The sequence below is a fragment of the Dendrobates tinctorius genome, unplaced genomic scaffold (assembly GCF_039654945.1).
Source record: "Dendrobates tinctorius isolate UK_male_01 unplaced genomic scaffold, ASM3965494v1 ptg000231l, whole genome shotgun sequence".
Lineage (NCBI taxonomy): Eukaryota > Metazoa > Chordata > Amphibia > Anura > Dendrobatidae > Dendrobates > Dendrobates tinctorius.
In genome coordinates this window covers 5,465,623-5,491,815 of record NW_027361898.1, presented here as the reverse complement: position 1 = coordinate 5,491,815, position 26,193 = coordinate 5,465,623, and the positions used below count along the sequence as shown (strand labels likewise).

The following is a 26,193-nucleotide window of genomic DNA, read 5'->3' as shown; positions in this document are numbered from 1 at the left end:
GTGGAACCTCAACCTGGTCCTGACAGCATTGCAGGCACCACCTTTCGAACCCCTTAAGGAAGTCCCGCTCCGCATTCTGTCACAGAAGGTGGTTTTTCTGGTGGCAATCACCTCGCTACGCAGGGTGTCTGAATTGTCAGCACTCTCCTGCAGACGGCCTTTCCTAGCCTTCCACCAGGACAAGATGGTTCTCCGCACAGTACCATCCTTCCTTCCGAAGGTTGTGTCCAACTTCCACCTCAATGAGGAAATTTCACTGCCATCCCTTTGTCCGGTTCATAGAGTGGAGAAGGCTCTGCATACGCTTGACCTCGTCAGAGCATTGCGTATATACGTGTCTAGGACTGCACCATTCCGGAAGTCTGATTCCCTTTTCCTTCTTCCGTAAGGCGTTCGCAAGGGTCTGCCGGCTTCCAAAGCTACCCTTGCCAGGTGGATCAAGTCCACCATACAAGAGGCTTACCGACTGAACAATTCTCCTCTTCTGGCCGGTATCACGGCACACTCTACGCTGGAAGTACGGGCCTCCTGGGCCACTCGGCACCAGGCTTCGGCACAACAAGTGTGTAAGGCGGCCACTTGGACTAGCCTACACACGTTTACGAAACACTACAGTGTTCATACCCAGTCCTCAGCGGATGCGAGCCTGGGTAGACGGGTTTTGCAGGCAGCAGTGCCCCAAGTTTAGGGACCTGCTAGCACAATATTCGTCCATTGCTTCCCACCCAAGGACTGCTTTGGGACGTCCCATGGTTCTGTGTCCCCCAATGAGGCGACAGAGTAAAGGAGATTGTTGTGTACTCACCGTAAAATCTTTCTCTTAGCCTCTAATTGGGGGACACAGCTCCCACCCTGTTGCCCTTACGGGCCGTTGTTACGGTTGAGTTCTCATATTGTTTCTTGAGCTTGTACATAGTAACCTTCTTACAGGCATGGTTATGTCGGTTCTGTTATGTTCCTCCTAATGCTTTTGCACAAAACTGGAGAAGGCTGACGCCGACCAGAGGTGTATACTGCAGAGGAGGAGCCATAGTTAATCTTTTTCAGATTATGCATAGTGTCGCCTCCTAGTGGACAGCAGCATAACACCCATGGTTCTGTGTCCCCCAATTAGAGGCTAAGAGAAAGAGAGATTTTACGGTGAGTACACAAAAATCTCCTTTTTATCACTTATTGGATTATTTATGTGCAAGTCCTGCAACCAAAAAAGGGCAAATCTGGCATTTTTTTTAATGCTTAAATAATTCAATATTTTGTTAGATCAAGTAAAAGAGGATGCCAAGTACATATTTTTTTAACTTATTTTTTTATTTTTGTATGGCAATTAGAGGTTTTTTTTATGACTTTATTATTTTTTTTACATTGTTTTTTCTAATTTTAACTTTTTTATTTTTGTCCTTCTACTTTTAGGTATCATGTATATTTATATATATACTTATGTAATACAGCATATAGTGTAAGTGGGCTTCATAAGAGAAATAAGATGGGGGGCCTTCAGCAGACACCCCTTTACCTAGCTGCGATGGTGGCTCATTGGCTCTGTGCGATCGTGTAGTTGGGAGCGGCTGTAGGTGTGCACCAATAAGCAGGCCAATTCATGGCTTTGTGGATTGACGGTGGCATTTAAATGGTTAATCAGCTGTAATCGGAGCGTGCTTTGCAGCCTCATTAGGAAAGAATGGAGCGATGTTCTGCTGAATGAAGAATGAAAGTGCCCAGCTTTGCTGATTGGTGCAACCCCGCCAACCAATGTATAAGTATTTTTTTCTGGAGATCTCTTTAATGACATAACTATGGATTGTTTTGCAGCTGGTCCATCACCCCCATCATGTATCCTGCCTCCTTCTGGTTTGAAGTGCCCAGCACGGCCTACGTCTTCCTCATTGTCATCAATCTGTTCATTGGCATTACCGCCACGGTGGCCACTTTCCTGTTGCAGCTGTTCGAGCGTGATAAAGTAGGTGGCACCATACTGGCAGCACCGATGGCTGCCGGCAGCAGTCAGATGCTAACGACTCATCCTCGTCTTCTCTGTCCAGGACCTAAAGTTAGTGAACAGTTATCTGAAGAGCTGCTTCCTCATCTTCCCCAACTACAACCTCGGACATGGCCTGATGGAAATGGCGTACAATGAATATATTAACGAGTACTATGCTAAAATCGGTAAGAGCGCAATACAGCCTAACTCTGCCGGCATCATCCACAAAGCCATCATTTCTTCTACTCCAATTCCTTCCAGAGCTGCATTTACAATCCAATCCATTGCATAACTGCACAATATGAGATACATAATGTTTACATCAGTACTATGTGCAAAAATAATAGCAACAGATTTTGGTAGACTGCTTTGGATGTGGCCAGAGTAGGATATACTTTTTTGTCATCCAGAGCTGCATTTATAATTCTGCTTAGATGTAGTGTATTTTGCTTCAGACTACTTTGCTCAGTGTAAACTTGCATTTCCATAAGATGGGACACAATCAGAAAACTGGCGGAAAGTGAAGATCTGCAGCCCAAGAGATGGCAGGAAAATTGTAAATGCAGCTCTGGATTGGAATGGAGCATCAGACAGTGAATAGGTAAATTGCAAGGTTACATGGTATGTTCGGGTTAGATGCAGCCGGGGGAATCCTGTAATCAGCGCCTCACTTCATACTTCAGGTCAGTTTGATAAGATGAAGTCTCCATTTGAGTGGGATATCGTCACCCGTGGGCTGGTGGCCATGACCATAGAAGGCTTCGTCGGCTTCTTCATCACCATTATGTGTCAGTATAACTTCTTCCGGAAACCACAGTGAGTATTCCACCTGTGTCTGACATCTATAGAGTGCTGCCAGCCTGATAGAAGCCCCCCACACCAGACCCCTAAATGCATTCAGATCCTATGGTTATATCACTGTATATGGTGTCTGCCCAAGGGCTACGAGTATTGGAAACAGTATTGGAAACAGTGCTGTGCTGACAGGACGGACTTTCTCGTACAATCTGATATTTTTCGTGGAGATAAGTGGCGTTAGGCATCACTGATCTCTAGCTGCTTTATAGAACCAATGTGACTCTTCAGCTTTGACAAAATTATGGGTCATGACCACCTGACTGGTATCTCCCACCCAGAAATCCTATGTTTATGGTCAGGCAAAGTCAGTCTTCCAGTCCAGTTCTGGACTTATGTTGCAGTGTCCATTGTGTATCTGTGAATCAACCCAGTGTTAGTCTCATTGCTTCCATACTTTCTTATAGGCGTCTTCCCATTTCTAATAAACCCATCGAGGATGATGACGTAGATGTGGCTAACGAGAGGCAGAGAGTTTTACGTGGAGGAGCAGATTACGATATGTTAAAGATTGAGAATCTGACAAAGGTAACTTGTATGCACCCCTTATACTACAGTCACATCCAAAGCTGCCATTATAATCCTGTAGTTTACAGCTTACAATCAAAGTTTCTATATTACGGGTTTTGTTTGATGTCCCCGGTATACAGAGGGTCTTGTGGGATGTTAACTGTATGCGTAGGTTCTTGTGGGATGTTATCTGTATACGTAGGTTCTTGTGGGATGTTACTTGTATAAGTAGGTTCTTGTGAGATGTTCCCTGTAGACTTAGGTTCTTGTGGGATGTTACCTGTATATGTAGGTTCTTGTGGGATGTCACCTGTATACATAGGTTCTTGTGGGATGTTACCTGTGTACGTAGGTTCTTGTGGGATTTTGCCTATATATGTAGGGTCTTGTGGGATGTTCCTGGTATATTGCGGGTTTTGTGGGATGTTCCCGGTATACTGAGGATCTTGTGGGGGTGTTCCCTGTATACGGCGGGTCTTGTGGGATGTTTCCTGTATATAGAGGGTTTTGTGGGATGTTTCCGGGATATGGAGGGTCTTGTGAGGTGTTCCTGGTATAGGGAGGGTCTTGTCGGGTGTTTCCAGTATGATATGTACTGCCTAATCTGTAGCAGAACAGTGGGGAGATGGTTTATGTCTGAAGACCCCTACCAATGTCTCAAAAAGCCACGCTGAAATACAATGTATTGGTCTGGCATAAATTCAGTGCTTGCACCTGCTGAGCATCATGGTGCTGCGCGGCTTACTGAACAATCTGTGGCCCAAGACCCTCGAGGACACAGATCCCACCAATCTACATGTATCTAAACAATCAAATTTATTAAACTGTATAATCCAGGTGTATAAATCCCGTAAAATGGGCCGCATCCTAGCAGTCGATCGTCTCTGTGTTGGGGTCCAACCCGGTGAGTGTTTTGGACTTCTTGGAGTAAACGGAGCTGGGAAGACCACCACCTTTAAGATGCTGACTGGGGATGAGAGCACGACCGGTGGAGAAGCTTTTATCAATGGTCATAGGTACTCAGCATTATTAAACGTAAATCCGTGTAATCACCATATGTCCCCGGTAACCTGGCACTTCTCCTTGTGTGGCAGCATCTTGAAGGATCTTCTCCAGGTGCAGCAGAGCATTGGGTACTGCCCGCAGTTTGATGCATTGTTTGATGAGCTGACTGCACAGGAACATCTAGAGCTTTACACCCGTCTTAGAGGGATCCCATGGAAAGATGAGGAAAGAGTAAGTGTGGCATTTCCAGTCTTGGCCATAACAAATTTTTGGCAGCACCTTAAAATTAATGCATTTTTCTTACATGCCAGGTGGTAAAATGGGCATTGGAGAAACTGGAACTGACTCCCTATGCAGACAAACCAGCTGGAACGTACAGCGGCGGCAACAAGAGGAAGCTGTCTACAGCCATTGCTCTCATCGGCTACCCCTCCTTCATCTTTCTGGTGAGACATGGATGATGAAACATGGCCGATCATCACATGGACCTTTTGTGCACTTTAAATCCATATTTTCCCTTCACCCATGACAGCACCACATGAGAGAGGGATCCGCCCCGCCAGGACAGGAACCTACTGAAACATAAGGGGGCGGCACCTCTCCCCCGCTTCAGTTGGGTTCCTGTCCTGGAAAGGAATCCCTCTCACAGCGGCGGCGCCTGTCAGGATGAAAGACCCAGGGCCGTCCCGGCGTTTAAATTGCAGGGCTGACTTACCTGCGACGCCGGCCGTCGGCAGCTGGTAGCGCAGTCCCCGGGGTGTTGCCTGATCCGGGCCCCGGGTTCGTGCGGGCACGTCCCGATGTCCTCCCTTCGGAGGTTCCTCCACGTGCCGCCCTCCCCCTGCGCGCACGCCCGTCCTTCGCCTGCATGCAGGGGAAGCCGGGGGCGGAGACCGGCGTCCGACGTCAGCGGCGCAGAGGATTCTGGGAGCGCGACCGCTGACGTCATCAGGACGCGACGGTCATGGCGCCGGGCGCGACGCCGGCCAGGAGAAGCGGCTGGCGGTCACGGGGGGGAGGGGTAATGAGGGGCACTCACCGATTAAAGAAGGAGCAGAAGCGGCTGCAGGGGTGACAATGGCGTCTCAGGAGGATCGCTCACCGTCCCCATTGTCCCTGCCCCCATCACAAGCTTCTGGTCGCAAGAGCCGCTCGAGAGGCAAAAGCAGCAGCCGTCCAAGTCACCGATCGAGGGATTCCTCGAGGTCAAAAGAACGCAGAACGCACGCTCCTTCGCAGCCCCAGAGCCCGGTATCGGTCTTTCCTGGGTGGTGAGTGATCTCCGTGAAAGTAGACAATGTTGTAATAGGCCTTCCTATGTCTTTTTTTTTTTTTTTTTTAGGGAGGCAAAAAAAGCTATAAGCAAAAAGAAAAATAGAGTATGTGCCATATGCCACAGCCCTTTAGCGAAAGACTACCAAAAGGACTTATGTGTCAGCTGTATCCAGCGGACTATGGCTGAAGAGGCACCGAGCCTGGCAACAAACCTCAGATCAATAATTAAGTCGGAGGTACAGGGCTCACTTAAAAAATTATTAAAAAAGAAAAGTAAGAGTAGGAAAGCCTCCCCGAGTTCCTCGTCAGGCTCCTCCTCTTCGGAGTATCAAGTTGAGCACGGGTCATCTTCATCCTCAGACAGTGATACGGGGGGCAGACCTTGCTTTCCCGTAGAAGATACGGACGCCCTCCTTAAAGCCATCAGGTCCACTATGGGCCTGCAGGAGGAGAAAGTAGAGAGATCACTGGAGGATGTGATGTTTGGCGGCCTACAAGAAAGGAAAAAGCGTACCTTTCCGGTCAATGACAAGATTCAGGCCCTAATCGAGAGAGAGTGGAAGAAACCGGAGAAGTCAGGTAGCCTTCCCTCCTCTTCAAAGCGAAGATACCCCTTTGAGGCTAAGGACACGGACATCTGGGACAAGGTCCCAAAGATTGACGCAGCAGTGTCTAGGTCTTCCAAGAAGTCGGCCCTGCCCCTGGAGGATTCAGGGGTTTTGAGAGATCCCTTGGATAAAAAAGCGGACTCATACCTAAGGCACACTTGGGAGGCAGCGGCAGGGGGTCTGAAACCAGCAATAGCCGGCACCTGCACAGCCCGGTCATTAATGGTCTGGTTGCAACAACTGGAAGAAAAATTGGTCTCCAAAGTACCAAGAGAGAAAATATTAGGAGAAATGTACCTGCTACACGGAGCTGCCGCCTTCTTGGCTGACACCTCCGCCGACTCGATGAGGTTAACGGCAAGAGCAGCAGGGCTGTCGAACGCCGCAAGACGGGCGTTATGGCTCAAAGGCTGCCCTGGGGACATTCAATCTAAGGCAAAATTATGCTCGTTACCATGTGATGGGCAGTTCTTGTTTAGAAAAGACCTGGAGGACATCCTGGAAAAAGCCGGTGATAAAAAGAAGGGCTTCCCCAGATTCATGGGTGATCAAAGGAGACCGCCCTTTCGGAGGGGAAGGTTCAATCGAGGCCGTCCCCCGGGAGAACGGAAAAGGTGGGACGACAAGAGGAAAAAAGAACCAGGGTTCATGTTTGGGGGAAATACCTCAACCGCCAAAAAATCCCCGCAATGACACCAGCCCTCCTGTGGGGGGAAGATTGAGGCTCTTTTCTCAAGAATGGGAGAAAATATCGGCCAACAATTGGATCCTGAAAATTATAAAGAATGGCCTAAAAATCCCCTTCTTCCAGTATCCAAGAGCTTCATTTGTGGTGACCCCCGTCAGAAAGGAACCAGGAGAGCAATCAGCCATAGAAACAGAAATCTTAGGACTATTGGAGAAACAAGTTCTGGTAGAGGTCCCGAAAGATCAAGAAAGAAGGGGGTTCTATTCTCCCCTCTTCCTAATAAAAAAACCCGACCTTTCCTTCAGAACGATAATAAATCTCAGGCGCCTCAATCAATGGATCATGAACCAAACATTCAAAATGGAATCAGTGACTTCGGCCATAAAGCTGTTACACCACAACTGCTTCATGGCCGTAATAGATTTGAAGGATGCCTATTACCATATCCCGATGCACCAAGAGTACCAGAAATACCTGAGGGTAGCCCTATACATCCAGGGCGACCTCAGGCATTTTCAATTTACAGCTCTTCCGTTTGGCATCTCCATAGCGCCAAGGATTTTTACAAAAGTAATAGCGGAAATGACAGCTTTCCTTCGAATCCACAATGTGATTATGGTGCCTTACTTGGACGATTTTCTGGTCATTGGCAATTCAGAACATCACTGCGCACATCAGGTAGAGAAGATAACAGAGACCCTGCAAAGACTGGGTTGGATGGTAAACTTAAAAAAATCAAAACTTCAACCCCTAAGGAAACAAACGTTTCTAGGTTTCGTCTTGGACTCCGACCGTCAAGTTTGTCTCTTGCCAGAGAAAAAAACTAGAGAAGGTGAGAGAAATGACCCTTACGGCAATACAGCATCCTCACATGACCCTAAGAAGGGCAATGTCCCTGTTGGGCACGCTAACAGCCTGTATCCCAGCGGTCAACTGGGCACAGTTTCATGCCCGACAACTGCAGGCGGAAATCTTGTCAGCCCAGAGACGATTGAAAGGGCGTTTAGAAGGGAAGCTGGAACTTTCCGAAAGGGGGAAAAACTCTCTCACTTGGTGGCTAGACGGCACAAATTTAGCAGGGGGAACTTTGTGGCACAGGCCCGTGTCCGATGTAATATTGACGGACGCAAGCTCCTCGGGATGGGGGGCACACCTGAGAGAACATATGGCCCAAGGGTCCTGGGGTCACATAGAGCAGAAGGCTTCCTCCAACTTAAGAGAGTTAAGAGCGATAAACAGAGCCCTAGAGGCATTCATTCCCATGTTACAGGGTCAAAACGTCCGAATTATGTCAGACAACAGGGTGGCAGTGGCGTATGTCAACCACCAGGGAGGGACAAGGTCAAACTCCCTAATGGACGAAGCCAAAAGAATCTTCCTCAAAGCAGAGCAACATCTAACCTCCCTAACAGCCCTACATATCAAAGGGACAGAAAATGTTCAAGCCGACTTTCTAAGCCGCAACAAGTTAAAACAGGGAGAGTGGACCTTAAATCGTGTAATATTCCAGAAGATAGTACAGTTATGGGGGCAGCCAGTAATCGACCTCTTTGCCACCAAAAGCAACCGGCAAGTGAGGAGGTTCTGCTCATTAAACCCAGGGGAAAACCCGTGGGCAGTAGACGCTCTACAAATCCCGTGGCTGTTCAAACTGAGCTATGCCTTTCCCCCAGTAGCGTTAATCCCGGCAGTGGTAAAAAAGATAAGAGACGAGCAAGCCAGAGTAATCCTCATAGCCCCGTTCTGGCCAAAAAGACCGTGGTTTTCACTACTACAAATGATGTCTCTCTCGGACCCGTGGGTACTGCCAGAGATTCCAGATTTGTTAGCTCAGGGGCCGATATTCCACAAACAAGTCAAGGGGCTCCATCTGACGGCGTGGAATTTGAGAGGTCACTTTTGAGAGATAAAGGGTTTTCCCCGGGGTTGGTGACTACTCTAATGAAAAGTAGAAAACCAATAACAACCAACATATATGGCAGAACGTGGAAAAAATTCCTACAATTCCTGGGAAAACTGTTAGGTCAAGAACCCCCAATCGAGTCCATCTTGGAGTTCTTGCAGGCAGGCCTACAGCTAGGCCTGGCGGTTAATACCCTCAAGGTACAGGTTTCAGCGCTGGGTGCATTATACAATTGCAATATAGCGGCAAACAGATGGGTAGCCAGGTTTATAAAATCATGCCACAGATCTAGGCCAGTTTCCTTACCGAAAATAGCTCCATGGGATCTAAATCTGGTGCTGGAAGCCCTTACGAAGGAGCCGTTTGAAGCCATACAGCAGATTTCAACTAAAAATCTCACTCTTAAAAACCATCATTTTGGTAGCTCTAACGTCAGCACGTAGAGTTAGTGACTTACAGGCCCTTTCAGTCAACCCACCATATACCCAGATATACCAGGATAGGGTGGTTATGAGAACAGACCCTGCTTACTTGCCGAAAGTAGTAACTAACTTTCACCGAAACCAAGCGATTGTCCTCCCTTCCTTTTGCGAGAATCCGAAAAACCCAGGGGAGGAGAAATTTCATAGCCTAGACGTTAAAAGAACCCTAGTAGAGTATATGTCTATAACCATCCAGTGGAGGAGGTCCCAGTCCCTATTTGTAGCCTTCCAGGGTGCTAGGAAAGGTTATGGAGTGTCAAAGGGGACTATTGCCCGATGGATTAGGGAGGCCATTAGTGTAGCCTATTCAGCTAGTGGCGTCCCGGTTCCTGACGGCATCAAGGCTCATTCCACCAGAGCCGTGGCGACCTCCTGGGCTGAGAAAGCAGAGGTATCAATAGAGCAAATTTGTAAGGCCGCTACCTGGGCCTCACCCTCAACTTTCTTTAGACACTATAGACTAAATCTATCCTCCTCTGCTGACTTGACCTTTGGTAGAAGGGTGCTGCAAGCGGTGGTCCCTCCCTAAGGTGTTCGAAGTCTCCAGAATCTCTCATATGGTGCTGTCATGGGTGAAGGGAAAACCACCATGGTTACTTACCGGTAGCCGGTTTTTCCGGAACCCATGACAGCACCCGTATATTTCCCCCCCTTTTTCACCGTTTGGGTGTGCACAATAGTCAGGTGTATTTGTGTGATGTGGTGTTGGATAAATATGTAACTAACCGGGAAGTCCTCTCAAATGCTCTGTAATCCAACTGAAGCGGGGGAGAGGTGCCGCCCCTTATGTTTCAGTAGGTTCCTGTCCTGGCGGGGCGGATCCCTCTCTCATGTGGTGCTGTCATGGGTTCCGGAAAAACCGGCTACCGGTAAGTAACCATGGTGGTTTCCAAATGTGATTACAGGATGAACCCACTACAGGAATGGACCCCAAAGCTCGGCGCTTCCTGTGGAACCTGATCCTGGACATTATAAAAACTGGGCGCTCTCTGGTCCTGACCTCTCACAGGTATAGAATGGGGTTCGCCGCATGATCTCCCTATGTGATCAGGATGATCAGCAGCAACTTTCCCAAAACGTTTTGTATAGACGACTCCGAGTGGCACAAATTCTTGATATCGGTCATGGCGGCCATTTAGTAATAACCTAGTGCAGTGACTGACAACATTAAGCATTCCAACTGTTGTGCAACTACAACTCCAAGCATGCCATGCAAATCTGCGCCTCTCAGGGCATGCTGGGAGTTATAGTTTCACAACAGCTGAAAATGCCGCAGGTTGCTCCAGGTAAATAATATTGTCACATATTAATACAGGAAAGATGTATATCTTTGTACCGTGTTAGCCAGTAGATAGAAAAATATTCAGAATTGAGAGTCCTCAGTGGTTGATACCTTTTAATGGCTAACTGATAAGATGGTAACACATTGCAAGCTTTCGAGACGACTCGGGTCTCTTCTTCAGGCTAGACTAATACAAAATCTGAAGAGTCACATATTTATGCACAATACAACACAGAAAAAATGCAATGGATAAGACAAGTGACGTGAAGCAGAACTATCAATATGGGAGAGGGAGAAACATAAATATTGGACCAGTACATAGATAAGGAGTCCGGATGTTTTATAGTCCTCTGATTGGGGTCTCCTAATATGTTGTGATGCCCCCACCAGGTCTTGAAAGCAAATTCCTTAATTGATGTAAAAAGACATAAATCCATGCGACACATTCATTCCAGCACTGGATGAATGCTGGAATGAATGTGTCGCATGGATTTATATCTTTTTACATCAATTAAGGAATTTGCTTTCAAGACCTGGTGGGGGCATCACAACATATTACGAGACCCCAATCAGAGGACTATAAAACATCCGGACTCCTTATCTATGTACTGGTCCAATATTTATGTTTCTCCCTCTCCCATATTGATAGTTCTGCTTCACGTCACTTGTCTTATCCATTGCATTTTTTCTGTGTTGTATTGTGCATAAATATGTGACTCTTCAGATTTTGTATTAGTCTAGCCTGAAGAAGAGACCCGAGTAGTCTCGAAAGCTTGCAATGTGTTACCATCTTATCAGTTAGCCATTAAAAGGTATCAACCACTGAGGACTCTCAATTCTGAATATTTTTCTGTCACATATTAGACATTAACTCGTGATGATATTTCGCTTCCCAGTATGGAAGAATGTGAAGCTCTCTGCACCAGACTGGCAATTATGGTCAATGGGCGTCTGAAATGTCTTGGGAGCATTCAGCATCTGAAAAACCGGTAAGAAAATATTTCTCCGAGGATGCCAGATGCAGAAGTGATGAGATGGAGGGTGCAATCAGACACAGGATTAGGCAGCATGAATTGAATTATTCATCTCTAAGAGAACCATGGCTCAATTAGCCCCTTAAAGGTGAGGTCCTAAGTTCCCATATTCACTGCTCTGGACCGCTCTTTTGCTGTCTGCTTCCTGTTTGCTTGGTAGTAATGCACTGCTGAAGAGTGCCGGCAGCTTGAGGGAGTCATGGCGCAATCCGTGCGCTCTGCTATGCTGCAAGCTATGACAGCTTTGCTTCCCCAGCATCCGGAGAACATAGACCCTGAATCTGTCTGGTTCCAGTGATGGCGATCTGTCCTGGTGCAGAGCGGTACTTGCAAGCAGTGTGCACTACTTGCATAGTAAGCCGGTCACTTAGGCAAAATGCAGAATAATATAGAATTTTTAACAAAAGGTAAATTGCAATGTTGTTTGGTTTTACAACAATTTTGTAATTTTATGCATTTAATAAGATGAGCCACTGCCTTAAAAATGCAGAATTTATGGCTCTTGTTACCTACATGCTTGCTGCACTATAATAATACTTCCTGGTGAGGAAAGCGGCATCATAGGTTCAGGTGAAAAATCCCTGAGCCCCGAAGGCCAAATCTGTAGGCGTGCCCCCCAAACAATCATAAGCAGTTGAATGCAGTGACTTCATGTGTTGGAATGTTATAACCCTCTACAACCACAGCGTGAGCGTCACTGTGCAGTAAATATATCCACCCATATACAGTGGGTACGGGAAGTATTCAGACCCCTTTAAATTTTTCACTGTGTTTCATTGCAGCCATTTGGTAAATTCAAAAAAAAAATTTTCTCGTTAATGTACACTCTGCACCGAATCTTGAATGAAAAAAGCAAATATAGAAATGTTTGCAAATTTATTAAAGAAAAACTGAAATAACACATGGTCATAAGTATTTAGACTCTTTGCTCAGACACTCATATTTAAAGGGAACCTGTCACCCCCCCCAGGGCGTTTTTCAGTTAAAGAGCCACCTTCAGCAGCACTAAGGCTGCATTCTGTGAAGGTGGCTCTTCTGTTTCTGAACCCTAGTAATGCTGAAATATCGACTTTTATAAATAGCTCCTCATACCTGTAATGTGTCCGATAGGTATGGTGTGCCCCCTGTATCAGCCGCCTACCATCCATCCATCATGCCTGTCCGGTGTCTCGGCGCCGCCCACCATCTGTCCATTATGATGCCCCTGTGCGTCGCTGCCTCCTCCTGATTTGAATGCCGGCGACTGCGCTGTAACAAGTGTTCTTGGGCATGCGCAGTGTGCGCTGCCCGAGAACCAACATCAGGCTATTGCACCTGTATGTTGCGGAGGCCCCAGCCCCGCAGTGTGAATACATCGTAACACACTGCAGGGCGGGATATGGGGGCCTCCACAATACGCAGGCGCAATAGCCTGATGTTGGTTCTCTGGCAGCGCGTACTGCGCATGCCCGAGAACTCTTTTCACAGCGCAGGCGCCGGCATTCAAATCAGGAGGAGGCAGCGACGCACAGGGCCAGTAGATAGATAGATAGAGATTATATATATAAAATAATACATAGAAATAAAGTGCAGTGCACATATGAAATAGTTATTGACCAATAAAGTGCATAGGGTAAATAGTAAATCCCACAATCTAATTAAGCATAAGGAAAAAGTTTCAAGTACTAACCAGGATTCATCATATACGTGCCGTCACTGCCACCCCACACGCCAAAGTCCTGACCTAAACCCAATTGAGCATCTCTGGAGAGACCTGAAAATGGCTGTCTCTAACGTTCACCATCCAACCTGACGGAACTGGAGAGGATCTGCAAGGAAGAATGGCAGAGGATCCCCAAAACCAGGTGTGAAAAACTTGTTTCATCATTCCCAAGAAGACTCATGGCTGTACTAGCTCGAAAGGGCGCTTCTAGTCAATACTGAGCAAAGGGTCTGAATACTTATGACCATGTGATATTTCAGTTTTTCTTTTTTAATAATTTTGCAAACATTTCTGTTTTTTTTTCCATCAGGATGGGGTGCAGAGTGTACGTTAATGAGAAAAAAATGACCTTTTTTAATTTACCAAATGGCTGCAATGAAACAAAGAGTGAAAAATTTAAAGGGGTCTGAATACTTTCCGTACCCACTGTAGTCATGCAGCCTACAACAAGTGTCATCCTGTGTCAAATAGATTCGGAGACGGATACATGATCACAGTGAGGATGAAATCCAGCATTAATGTCAAGGAAGTTGTCCGATTCTTTAACAGGAACTTCCCAGAAGCCATCCTCAAAGTAAGTATCGCCATCTTCCCACCGCAACCTTCATTGCATGGTGATAAGCGGTTGCACAGCAAACTTGATGACCTTTATCTGTAAACATCCGGAAAAGTTTTGGCTGCTTCCATCATGATGCCATTCTGATTCCCGCAGGAAAGGCACCACACCAAGGTCCAGTACCAGCTGAAATCCGAGCAAGTGTCCCTCGCCCAAGTCTTCAGTAAGATGGAGCAGGTGGTGGACGTGCTGGGGATAGAGGATTACTCCGTCAGCCAGACCACACTGGACAACGTAAGTGAGAACTCCGTCTATACGGGTCCTCCTTCCCTCATTGTAGTTTCATTAGGAGCATAAAGGGACGCGAAGTGTTCGTTTCCTCCTCCTCCAATAGCATGAGGGGCTGCCTGGTGTTTGTGGTGCTGCTTATCTCCAGCCTGATCACTACTTCTGTTCAACGCCAATTTTTCAGGTATTCGTTAACTTTGCAAAGAAACAGAGCGATAACCTGGAGCAGCAGGAGGCGAATCACAGTAACGCCATCCCATCCCCCATGGAGCGGGTGCTGAGCCTCCTACGAGCCCGGAGCACGCCCACAGAACTACGGGCCCTGGTAGTGGAGGAGCCAGAGGATCTAGAGACTGATGACGAAGGCCTGATCAGCTTCGAGGAGGAAAGGGTAATAACTGGCATCTCTGTATTCGTACATTTACCCAGTGTATAGGTTAACTTTACTCTTCCTAAATGTTAAAGGGTTACTCCCTCCTGGGACATCTCTAACATATCCACAGCATAGGCCATTAAATGTCTGTTGTGGGTTCATTCCCTGACCTCTGTCCTGTCTGGTGACAGTGGGACCAGGGTTAGAGGACCCCTGTTATGGAGTTAGGTCTGGGACTCAGAGGTAGGTCTTTTAATTTTTCATTGGCAATACCTGCTTATGAAAGCAGCAGAGCTTGTGGAGACTTGTATCTATACCCATCTAGCCACAGATGGCATGTAATTTCAGCCGATCTCTGATTGCAGTCAGTGAATAGAAGGATTGTTTACACCAAGCGGCTGGACAGGAGTAACACATCAGTTATACAAATTTCTGCTGTATTCTGATAGTTTGCTACAATGTATCAGTGCAGGTGACCTGTATCAGACTGCAGCTCACAGAAGATTGTCTAGACTGGACACAATTTTAACAATCAGGGCAGCACAAATGTTCACATTGACAGATCGCAAGCCGAGATCTTAATGAGGAAATAAAATGTGGGGTTGTATCAATGGTTAAAGGGGGTTCTCATTTTATAAAGTGATGGAATATGTATTGGAGGGTCTGACCTATAAATAGGATGGATGGGGGGAGTGTGCTGCAGTTCCCCTGCACAATGGGTGTCCAGGAGCCTCTGCACAGGGAGCAACCACGGCACAGAATTGGCTCTGAGGAGACTTTGTTCTCCGGGGTTCCCTGAAATCGATCCTCAAATGATTTCTGAGTCCTAGAGATGTGACCATCACTTTGCAAGAGGGCTGTATACCCCTTTAAGTTTTCCTGTCATGCATAATATCTGATATCGGGACCTGAACGGTGTGCTCTACTTGACCATCAACAATTTTTTATTTTTTTTTCCCGCAGGCTCAGTTGTCTTTTAATACAGACACGCTCTGCTGAGACGACATAGTCATCTACACACAGTAACGCCCAAAATACTGGAGTCCACGGCCCCGGCTTTTTTGACATAATCCCCCGAGTCTAGCCCCGGGGGGGTTTGTGTGAAAGGCTGAACATGGTCTACTGTGCCAGACAGCAGTGTGTACAGTACACACGGACCTGGCTCTGGACGCTGCCGTGCTTCCCCTGTCCATGCATAGGGGGCACTGCTCGGAAGAGGACAAAGAGCAGACCCCCGATGGACATGGTAATTGGTGGGTCTACGAAGTCGGCAGATGCAGGCCTCCAAGAGCAGAAGGACTGGCATCTGCTGCAGCCAGTGAATGGATTAGACTGACTACAGAAGAGGATTTTCTTTGAGGAATGTACATACGTCACGCTGCAGACAGGGGGCTCCACCCAACCTTGTCGCACTTTCATTTTGAAGATGTTGGCAGCAGACCTGGTGCTCTGCTCTGTGGGCATTAATTATGACCTAGTCTTCGTTTAACCATTTCTTCGACATTTCTCTGTTTTTTTGTCTCCCCCACCCCCGTGCTGATTTCCCCTCATTTCCCATCTCATTGTGCAATATTAAATGTGCCAACCACTGTATATAGTTTCACCACAGAGGGCGCTGACTGTCAGCGGGTACCCTCTAGGACGTTTTTAAGGAAATGCACTGCCAAAAAATGGGTTATGTATGTTGTAGATATTGCTTTATTTTGTGTGTTTTCTTTTTGTTGCTCTTTTTTTTAATTTTCTTCAACAATTGCAAATTAAATGACCAAATACGTGCACTTTATTATGTGGTGGTCTCCCTTTCCTAAAGACCTGACCAGTAAATTGCAGGAATATGTACGTGAAGGCAGCAGGAAAAGGTAAGTGAAGACAAATTCTGATCTGTAGGCCGGGGCTTCATGTGTCACGTGATGGCCTTTACAGACCTTTTTGTTTCCCGGCATATTCAACTTTGATGTGATCTATGACCATAAATCAGCTGAGAGGAGCTCAGAAAATGACATATAAGAGTTACAAATGTTTCTGTCTTTCAATCTGAATGAGCTCGCTGATAGATTCTCAGTTAACTCATTCTGGAGCCAGCAATAAACATTGCAGAAGCTGTAGTAGGTAAACCGTGCAACATTTTTTTAAGAAGCCAAATTGAAAAAAATGTTGTTTTAGCTCCAAATTCCAGCATTTAAGCAAAAAAAATATATTTCTAAGGATACACATTGCATTTAAATAAGATTAATACATAAATTTTATGTATTTTAAGTTTTAGTTAAAGTAATTTAACACAGGTGCAGCTCTGGATGTGAATGGAGTATAAAATATCATGTAATGTAAAGTTCTCCAGTCTGCACCAATTTGCATTACTAAAACAGGGTCACCTCTGCCATACGTTAATGCAAATTAGCCAAAGTCAACTAGTTGCTAGTCACAACCCAAGCCAAAAATGGCGCTGCTACAAAGCAAAGGGGGAGGTGGGGGAGACGTTGCCCCACATTAATCTTTTATATATGCAATAAATAGGTGTTTTACTTCACCCATTCGGTTGTATCAGCTCATCTGAACTTGGAAAATCCCCACCCAACTTATGTATAAACTCACTTTTGTTCTCAGTTAACTTTGATCAGCTGTATTCATTGTGTGGACAATTTTAAGAGCTTTCTGTCTATTAAATAATAATAAATTACTGGATGTCACTTCTAAAATATGGGGGAAGCCGCATTACACTTGCCTACTATAATACTGCACATTATGTACAAGAATATAACTACTATAATACTGCCCCCTATGTACAAGAATATAACTACTAGAATACTGCCCCTATATACAAGAATATAACTACTATAATACTGCCCCTATGTACAAGAATATAACTACTATAATACTGCCTCTATATACAAGAATATAACTACTATAATACTGCCCCCTATGTACAAGAATATAACTACTATAATACTGCCCCCTATGTACAAAAATATAACTACTATAATCCAGCTCCTATGTGCAAGAATATAACTACTATAATATTGCCCCATGTACAAGAATATATCTACTATAATACTGCTACCTATGTACAAGAATATAACTACTAGAATACTGCCCCTATATACAAGAATATAACTACTATAATACTGCCCCCATGTACAAGAATATAACTACTATAATACTGCCCCTATATACAAAAATATAACTACTATAATACTGCCCCCATGTACAAGTTTATAAAATTTATTCTTTTAGGGACCACATCACATTTGAAGTGACTATGATGGGCCTATATTGCAGAAAATACCCAAAAACTGCACCACTCAAAGTGCTCAAACCACATTCAAGAAGTTTATTAACCTTTTAGGTGCTTCACGGGAATTAAAGCAATATGGAAGGAAAAAAAATAACATGTTGCTTTTTCCCACAAAAGTGTTGCTTTAGCCCCAAATGATGCATTTACATAAGGGTAGAGGAAGAAAATGTACCCCAAAATTTGTTGTACAATTTCTCCTGAGTATACCGATACCCATGTGTGGGGGGAAAACTATTGTTTTGGCACACGGCAGGGCTTTGAAAGGAAGGAGAACCAATTGACTTTTGGAACACAAAATTGGCTAGTATAGATAGTGGACGCCATGTTGCGTTTGCAAAGTGGAAACCCCCCAAAAGTGACCTCACTTTGGAAACTACACTTGTCAAGGAATTTATCTAGATGTGTTGCTTCACAAAATTTTATGATGTCGAGCTGTGAAAATAAAGAATAAAATTTTCACACACAAATGTTGTTTTAGCCCTAAATTTTTTATTTTCACAAGGATAACAGGAGAAAATAGACCTCAAAATTTGTTGTGGAAATTCTCCTAAGTGCACTAATAACATATACATGGACGCACAGTAAGAATGTAAAATTGGCTGTAATCTATAGCGGATATCATAGTGCTGTTGCAGAGCCCCTGATGTGCCTAACCAGAGGACCCCCCCATACACCACAAGTGACCCCATTTTGGAAAGTTCGCCTCTCGAAAAATTCATATAGGTGAGAAGTGAGCATTTTTAAACCTCAGGAGATTCACAGAATTGTATAATATTGGGCTGAATAAATGGAAAATTACCAATTTTTCCAGTAAAATGTGCATTGGCCCAAAGTGTTTACTTTTCAGAAGGAGCAATAGGAGACAACAAACATTACAGTTTTGTTACACAATTTCTCCTGAGTACAACAATACACCATATGTGGTTGAAAACTACTTTTGAGGCACAGTGCAAAACTCAGAAGGGAAGAGGCGCAATATTGGAGTGCAGAATTCATCACCCACAGAATTTTATAAAAGTGGGTGATGAAGAAAGAGTAATTACATTTTACCACCTCAATGTTGTTTTAGCTCCAAGTTTTTATTTTTTATAAAGCTAATAGGAAAAATGGACCTCTTAGTTTGTGCAATTTCTCCTGAGTGCGCCAATACCCTACATGTAATCGGGAACTACTGTTCAGGCACAGTGGAAAGCTCGGAAGGGAAGGAGCGCCATATTGCAGTGCAGATTTTACTGTTATGGTTTGCGGGTGCCATGTCAGTTGTTCACACAAGAAGTGGGTAAAAATGGCACCAAAATTTTTCCAACAATTTCAGCTGAATGTGGCAATACCCCATATGTGGCTGTACAGTACTGCTTAGCCATACGGTGAGACTCTGGAGGAACGGAGCCCTATTTGACACTTAGAGAACAAACTATCATAGAATAGTTTGTGAACTCCATATACAGAACCCCTAATTGCCAGAAAAGCAGAATCCCTCGCTCAAGTGACCCCATTTTGGAAATTACACCCCTCTGGGAATTTACCAACAGGTGTGACTATTTTGGCTCCATAGGTGTTCTCCAGGAACAAGCAGTAATGGATGTTGCTTAAGCTGGAGTCACACGTCCCTTAGATACCCGATGTGTACGTTAGTTACAAGCTCCCTGCATCGCTATGTGTGACGGGGCCCTTAGTTAAAATTGCAAATTTGTTGTTGTAGTGCCCATACATTGTGTCCAGACGGACACCGCCGGATCACAGGTCAGACGGCGTCCACAGGGCCTCCATCTACCTCATTATAGGGAATCTTCCGTTAAGGGTTCCATCTGAATCACATATTTCAGAGATTTACACAGAAACCCTGGTGCAAGCTTTCATCGCAGAGCGCTGGATAAATGTAAGCCGATCCTTGGGAGGCAGAATGAACAAATGGACAAGCTATTAGACGGCTTTATTCTTCAGGTCTGTGCAATACCTGGTTTGTATGGTTTTCTTAGTGTATGATCACAGCTAAACATAAACAGATGTTTTGGGGTTTTTTTGTTTTTACAAAAAAAAGTTTCTGCATCACCATATTATAATATCTACAATTTTTCCATATTTAGGCTGGTAGTCATGTGTGGGCTTATTTTTTTTTTTTGTAGGACGAGTTGACATTTTTATTGGTACCATTTTCGGGCATATAACATTTTTTTGATCGCTTTCTGTTTGAATATTGGGAGGCAGAATTAACATAACCCAGCGAATGAGGTATCAGGATCCTGACAGTGCCGACGTACAGCCTTCGCTGAGCAGGGACTCGCCTGCACTGTAGGGGACCCCTGGGGATCAGGACAGCCTGAAAGTATAGGTGCACAGGACCTGAGTAATGAAGTTTAGCAAGCCGGCACGGGACCTACGGTCACGTGACTGCAAGGGGGCGGGGCTTAGCGTCCTGCTTTCAGAGAAGACAGAAAACTCAGTCAGGCAAAACGGAGTTCATACACAGTACGGACAGCGAGGTAAAGGAGGGATAAGCAGAGGGGAGGTCAGACAAAGCCACAGGTCATACACAAGAGGGCGACGTGGTACCAAGGGGACGAGCAGAGAGAACTCGGGTCACAAGCAGAGAGTCATACACGAGAGGTAGCGCAGTACAAGAGGGACAGGCAGAACTCGTAACAAGGACAGAACCGGATCAAAACCAAACAAGCAAGCAAGATATCAGGCACAAGGCACACGTACGCACAAGGTCAACTAACTCAGCCGAGGGCAGGAGTATAACTGACACCGGACCTAGGTCCAGTGAGCATTAAATAGCTGCCCTCTGCCAGGGAGAGGTGGAACAATTAACCCCCAGTCAGACCAGGACGAGCCAAAGCGAAACCCCGTCCTGGATCATGACAGTACCCTCCTCTCAATGGGGGGCCACTGGACCCCCAGGTCTCTCAGGGTACTTGGCGTGAAAGGCCCGGACCAACCGATCCACATGAACTGATCGAGCAGGAACTCCCGAGCATTCTTCAGGACCATAGCCTTTCCAATCTACCAGATATTGAAGGGCATGACGGACCAACCTGGAGTCGACAATTCGCTCCACCTCGTACGCCGACTGCCCGTCTACCAAAATCGTTGTTGGGGAAGCTGATGATCCCTCCCCAGCGGACCTCACAGGTTTCAAAAGGGCCTTATGAAAAACATTTGGGATCCGCAGAGATGGCGGGAGACGCAACCGAAAAGCCACCGGGTTAACTGCCTCGGTAATTTCATAAGGACCGATAAACTTGGGTCCAAGCTTCGCAGAGGGGACCTTGAGTCTTATATTCTTGGTGGACAACTATACCTTATCCCCAATCTGAAACACCGGTCCCGCGGATCGTTTTTTGTCCGCAAAAAATTTAAATTTGTCCTGGGCCTTCGTAATGTTACTCTGGATCTCTTGCCATACCTCCCCCAACCGCTGGATTGTCTCATCCGCCCCAGGACACCCAGAATTTAAACAGGAAAATTCTCCAAAATGAGGATGAAACCCATAATTGCAGAAAAAGGGAGATGTACCCGTAGACTGCTTAACGCGGTTGTTAAATGCAAACTCAGCCACCGGTAACACAGAACACCAATCATCTTGTCGATCTGAGGTCAAGCAACGCAGAATTTGCTCCAGCGACTGATTGGTCCGCTCGGTCTGCCCATTAGTTTCTGGATGATAAGCAGATGAAAAGGACAGACCAATACCCAACCTTTTACAAAAAGTCCTACAAAATCTGGAAACACATTGCACTTCTCTATCAGTCACCACATTCAAAGGTACCCCATGCAACCGCACCACATGCTCAACAAACAATCTGGACAATGTTTCCGCATTAGGTAGAGCTGCCAAAGGTACAAAATGTGCCTGCTTACTAAACCTGTCCACCACAACCCAGACGACGGTATTACCCTTTGGTTGGGGGAAGGTTGGTGATGAAATCCATGGACAAATGCGTCCATGGTCTCTCAGGAATTGGCAGTGGTACCAATTCCCCGGCCGGCCGATTATGGGGGGTTTTTGCACGGGCACAAACATCACAAGCAGACACATATTCCCCAACATCAGTGGCTAAAGCAGACCACCAGAATACTCTAGCAATGGCCTTCCGGGTAGCCGAGATCCCTGGATGTCCACCCAGACCTGAGTCATGGAACTCCCGGAGGACTTTAAGGCGAAGCTGAGCTGGCACAAAAAGTTTGTCCACCAGCTTAGCCGGCAGTGCAAGAGACTGGGCTTCCCGAATCTCTCGTCCAACATATTCGAAATACCTGCCACCACCACCCCAGGCTGAAGAATGAAGGATGGAGGTTCCGGGGGGACACCGGATCTAAACTGCGTGACAAAGCATCCGCTCTGACATTTTTGGACCCTGGCCGAAAAGTAATCGAGAAGTTGAATCAGGAAAAAAAAAAGTGACCATCTAGCCTGTCTAGGAGTCAACCTCTTAGCTGACTCAATATAAGCTTGATTTTTGTGGTCCGTAATTACGGTTATAGAATGGACAGCCCCATCCAAAAAATGCCTCCATTCTTCAAAGGCCAACTTAACGGCCAGAAGTTGTCGATTTCCCACATCATAGTTTCTCTCCGCAGGAGAGAATTTCTTTGAGAAAAAGGCGCAAGGTCTTAAATTGGTCAAAGTGGCAGGTCCCTGGGACAATACCGCCCCCACCCCCACCTCTGAGGCATCTACCTCAACAATAAATGGTTCAGACGGGTCCGGTTGAACAAGAACCGGGGCCGACATGAAACATGTTTTCAAAAACTGAAATGCCGCTACCGCTGCGGTTGACCAATTCTTGATTTCGGCCCCCTTTTGAGTCATGTCTGTGAGGGGTTTAACCACCTGTGAGAACCCCTTTATAAATTTGCGATAGTAATTGGCGAATCCTAGGAAACGCTGCAGAGCCTTCAAATCACAAGGATGAACCCACTCGACAATGGCCTGCACCTTATTAGGATCCATGCGATACCCTTCAACAGACACGATGAATCCCAGAAACGACAGTTCCTGAACAAAAAACAAACATTTTTCCAGTTTAGCAAAGAGACAGTTCTCCCGGAGTCTTTGGAGAACTGCCCGAACATGACCAATGTGAGTCTGTTTATCAGGAGAATAGATCAATATGTCATCCAAATATACCACCAAAAAACGTCCAATAAAATCAGAGAACACGTGATTTATGAAGCTTTGGTCAAGCCGAAAGGCATGACCAGATTTTCAAACAACCCTTCAGTAGTGAGAAAAGCGGTTTTCCATTCATCTCGGACTCGGATAAGGTAATACGCTCCCCGTAGATCTAATTTTGAAAACCACTTCGCTCCAGACAATTGGTTGTATAAATCAGGAATAAGTGGAAGGGGATACGTATTCCTCACAGTTATCTTATTTAACTCATGAAAATCGAGGCATGGGTGTAAACCACCGTCTTTTTTCTTTACAAAAAAGAACCCCGCCGCCACAGGAGAAACAGAAGGACGAATGTGTCCCTTACAGAGGCTCTCAGAAATATACTCCTTCATCACAGCCCGTTCAGGACCCAAAAGGTTATACAAGCGGGCCTTGGGCAATTTAGCACCTGGAACCAGGTCAATGGCACAATCAAATGGGTGGTGTGGTGGTAAAACCTCAGCCTCTTTTTCGGAGAAAACGTCCGTATAGTCTATCAGGCACTCCGGAATACCTTCCAGACCCACGGAAGACACAGACACAGTATCAAGACATTTCTCAGAACAATAGCGACCCCATTTAACAATGTCCCGACATTCCCAATTATTTACAGGATTATGCCATTGTAGCCAGGGAACCCCAACACCAGTCCCGCTGGCAGGTTGTCCATCACAAAACATGAAATACGTTCCTGGTGCAAGGAACTCACTTTAAGGAGAAACTCTTCAGTAAGAAACATAATGTCATTCTTTACCAGTGGTGTTTTGTCAATGGCCACAATGTGAATAGGAGTCTCCAACCTAACTGTCCCTAACTTACACCTGGATACCAAATCAGAGTCAATAAAGTTCAATACTGATCTGCAATCCACGAAGGCAGAAGTGGATGTAGAGACACTCCCACAACAAAGTTCCACTTGCAACAACATTTTAGAGAAGGCAGAAAAAGGTACCTGAGAGCCTGGGTGACCTCCATGACAATCACCCGGGCTCAGTCGCTTGGTTAGTGGATGGGAGGGGCAACCCTTTCTCCAATGTCCAGAATCGCCTCAGTGAAAACAGCCTTTTCCCACGCTCCGTTGTCTCCTTTCATTTTCTTTGAAGTCGATGGTTCCCATCTCCGTGATCTCTAATATAGGACTGGCTCCCCTTCCTTGGGAGAATAACGGTCTTTCACTTGGCATCACTCCCCTTGCCCGTAGCCGGCGATCCATTCGGACAGCCTGTGTCATAGCCTCCTCCAGGGAATCAGGCGGAGGGTGGAGAGCCAAGGCATCTTTCAGATATTCAGACAGGCCTCTACGGAACAAACCCTGGAGGGCGGCATCATTCCAACAGACCTCAGCAGCCCAGCGTCTGAATTCTGAACAAAACCACTCGGCTGAGGGCTTCCCCTGGCACACACTCATCACCATGTCCTCAGCCATACGCATACGATCAGGCTCATCATAAATATGCCCCAGGGCCTCAATAAATGCATCTACCGTCATATGCTCAGGGGCCGTGGTCGGAAGTGAGAAAGTCCAAGCTTGGGGGGCTCCCCTTAACAGAGACATAATGACCCCCACTCTCTGACTTTCATCCCCAGAAGAGTGTGGTCTTAAGGAAGAAAAAAGCTTACAGCCCTCCTTGAAAACTCTGAACTCTCTTTATCTCCAGAAAAGGTATCTGGTAACTTCACTGGAGACTCAGGGGAAACTAATGTAATATCCCGAGCCCCCGACGAAAAAAAACCCTGCACAGTGTCAGCGATCAGCTGCTGAGACTGAGCCAGGACTCGTTGTTCTCCAAGGAGTTTCTGAGACATCTGGGTCAGGTGTTTAACCTGCTCAGAAAGAGCGTGCATAGGATTCATCACATACACAGAAGAAAGGGAGCAGAGAGAAAAAAAAAATGGTATCGGTCAGTTATAATATCAGGATCCTGACAGCGCCGACGTACAGCCTCCGCTGAGCAGGGATTCACCCCCACTGTAGGGACCCCTGGGGACCCCTGGGGATCAGGACAGCGAGAAAGTATAGGTGCACAGGACCTGAGTGATGAAGTTTAGCAAGCCGGCACGGGACCTACGGTCACATGACTGCAAGGGGGCGGGGCTTAGCATCCTGCTTTCAGAGAAGACAGAAAACTCAGAGTCAGGCAAAACGGAGTTCATACACAGTACGGACAGCGAGGTACAGGAGAGATAAGCAGACGGGAGGTCAGACAAAGCCAAAGGTCATACACAAGAGGGCGACGTGGTACCAAGGGGGCGAGCAGAGAGAAGTCGGGTCACAAGCAGAGAGTCATACACGAGAGGTAGTGCAGTACAAGAGGGACAGGCAGAACTCGTAACAGGGACAGAACCAGATCAAAACCAAACAAGCAAGCAAGAAATAAGGCACACGTACGCACAAGGTCAACTAACTCAGCCGAGGGCAGGAGTATAACTAACACCGGACCTAGGTCCAGTGAGCATTAAATAGCCGCCCTCTGCCAGGGAGAGGTGGAACAATTAACCCCCAGTCAGACCAGGACAGGCCAAAGCGAAATCCCGTCCTGGATCATGACATGAGGATTTTTTTTTATATGGCCTTCACCATATGGTAAAGTTGATAAGGCAGCTTTATTCTTTGGGTCAGTACAATTGCAACGATACCACATTTATATAATTTTTTTTAATTTTTTTTTGTCTTTTACACAATAAAATATTTTTTAGAAAACAGTTGTTTTTGTATTGCTTTATTCTGATAGCTATAACTTTTTCATTTCTCCACTGACTGAGATGTATGGCAGCTTGTTTTTTGCAGGACAAGATAATGTTTTCAGAATATAACTACTATAATACTGTCACCTATGTACAATAATATTGCTACTATAATACTGCTCATATATTCTTGTACATAACTACTATAATACTGGCCCTATGTACAAGAATATAACTAGTATGAGGCTGGAGTCACACTTAACGTATAAAAATTCGGTCCGATTTTGACAGCCGAAAATCGCAGTGTGTTCTCCGTATGGAGATCCGTTTGCAATGCAAGGATGCGATTTCCTCGCATCTAGTAATAGTAATAATAATCTTTTTATATAGCGCTAACATTCCGCAGCGCTTTACAGTTTGCACACATTGTCATCACTGTCCCCGATGGGGCTCACAATCTAAATTCCCTATCAGTATGTCTTTGGAATCTAGTATCCGTATTACATCCGTATGCAA

The 26,193-nt window shown here is 45.8% G+C and overlaps 1 protein-coding gene across 2 annotated transcripts in view; it reads left to right on the top strand.

Moving 5' to 3' along the window:
• Positions 1-16,322, top strand: part of ABCA2 (ATP binding cassette subfamily A member 2) — an 84,370-nt gene extending 68,048 nt beyond the window's left edge. For both annotated transcript variants that reach the window (XM_073556030.1, XM_073556031.1), the window contains exons 36-48: positions 1,810-1,957; positions 2,040-2,163; positions 2,662-2,794; positions 3,241-3,361; positions 4,181-4,359; positions 4,438-4,579; positions 4,660-4,794; positions 10,210-10,313; positions 11,483-11,575; positions 13,794-13,896; positions 14,035-14,172; positions 14,351-14,557; positions 15,503-16,322. In XM_073556030.1, coding sequence (XP_073412131.1) covers positions 1,810-1,957; positions 2,040-2,163; positions 2,662-2,794; positions 3,241-3,361; positions 4,181-4,359; positions 4,438-4,579; positions 4,660-4,794; positions 10,210-10,313; positions 11,483-11,575; positions 13,794-13,896; positions 14,035-14,172; positions 14,351-14,557; positions 15,503-15,538 — 1,663 coding nt within the window. In that variant the 3' untranslated portion in view covers positions 15,539-16,322. The remainder of the gene's footprint in view (positions 1-1,809; positions 1,958-2,039; positions 2,164-2,661; positions 2,795-3,240; positions 3,362-4,180; positions 4,360-4,437; positions 4,580-4,659; positions 4,795-10,209; positions 10,314-11,482; positions 11,576-13,793; positions 13,897-14,034; positions 14,173-14,350; positions 14,558-15,502) is intronic.
• The last annotated feature ends 9,871 nt before the right edge of the window (positions 16,323-26,193 follow it).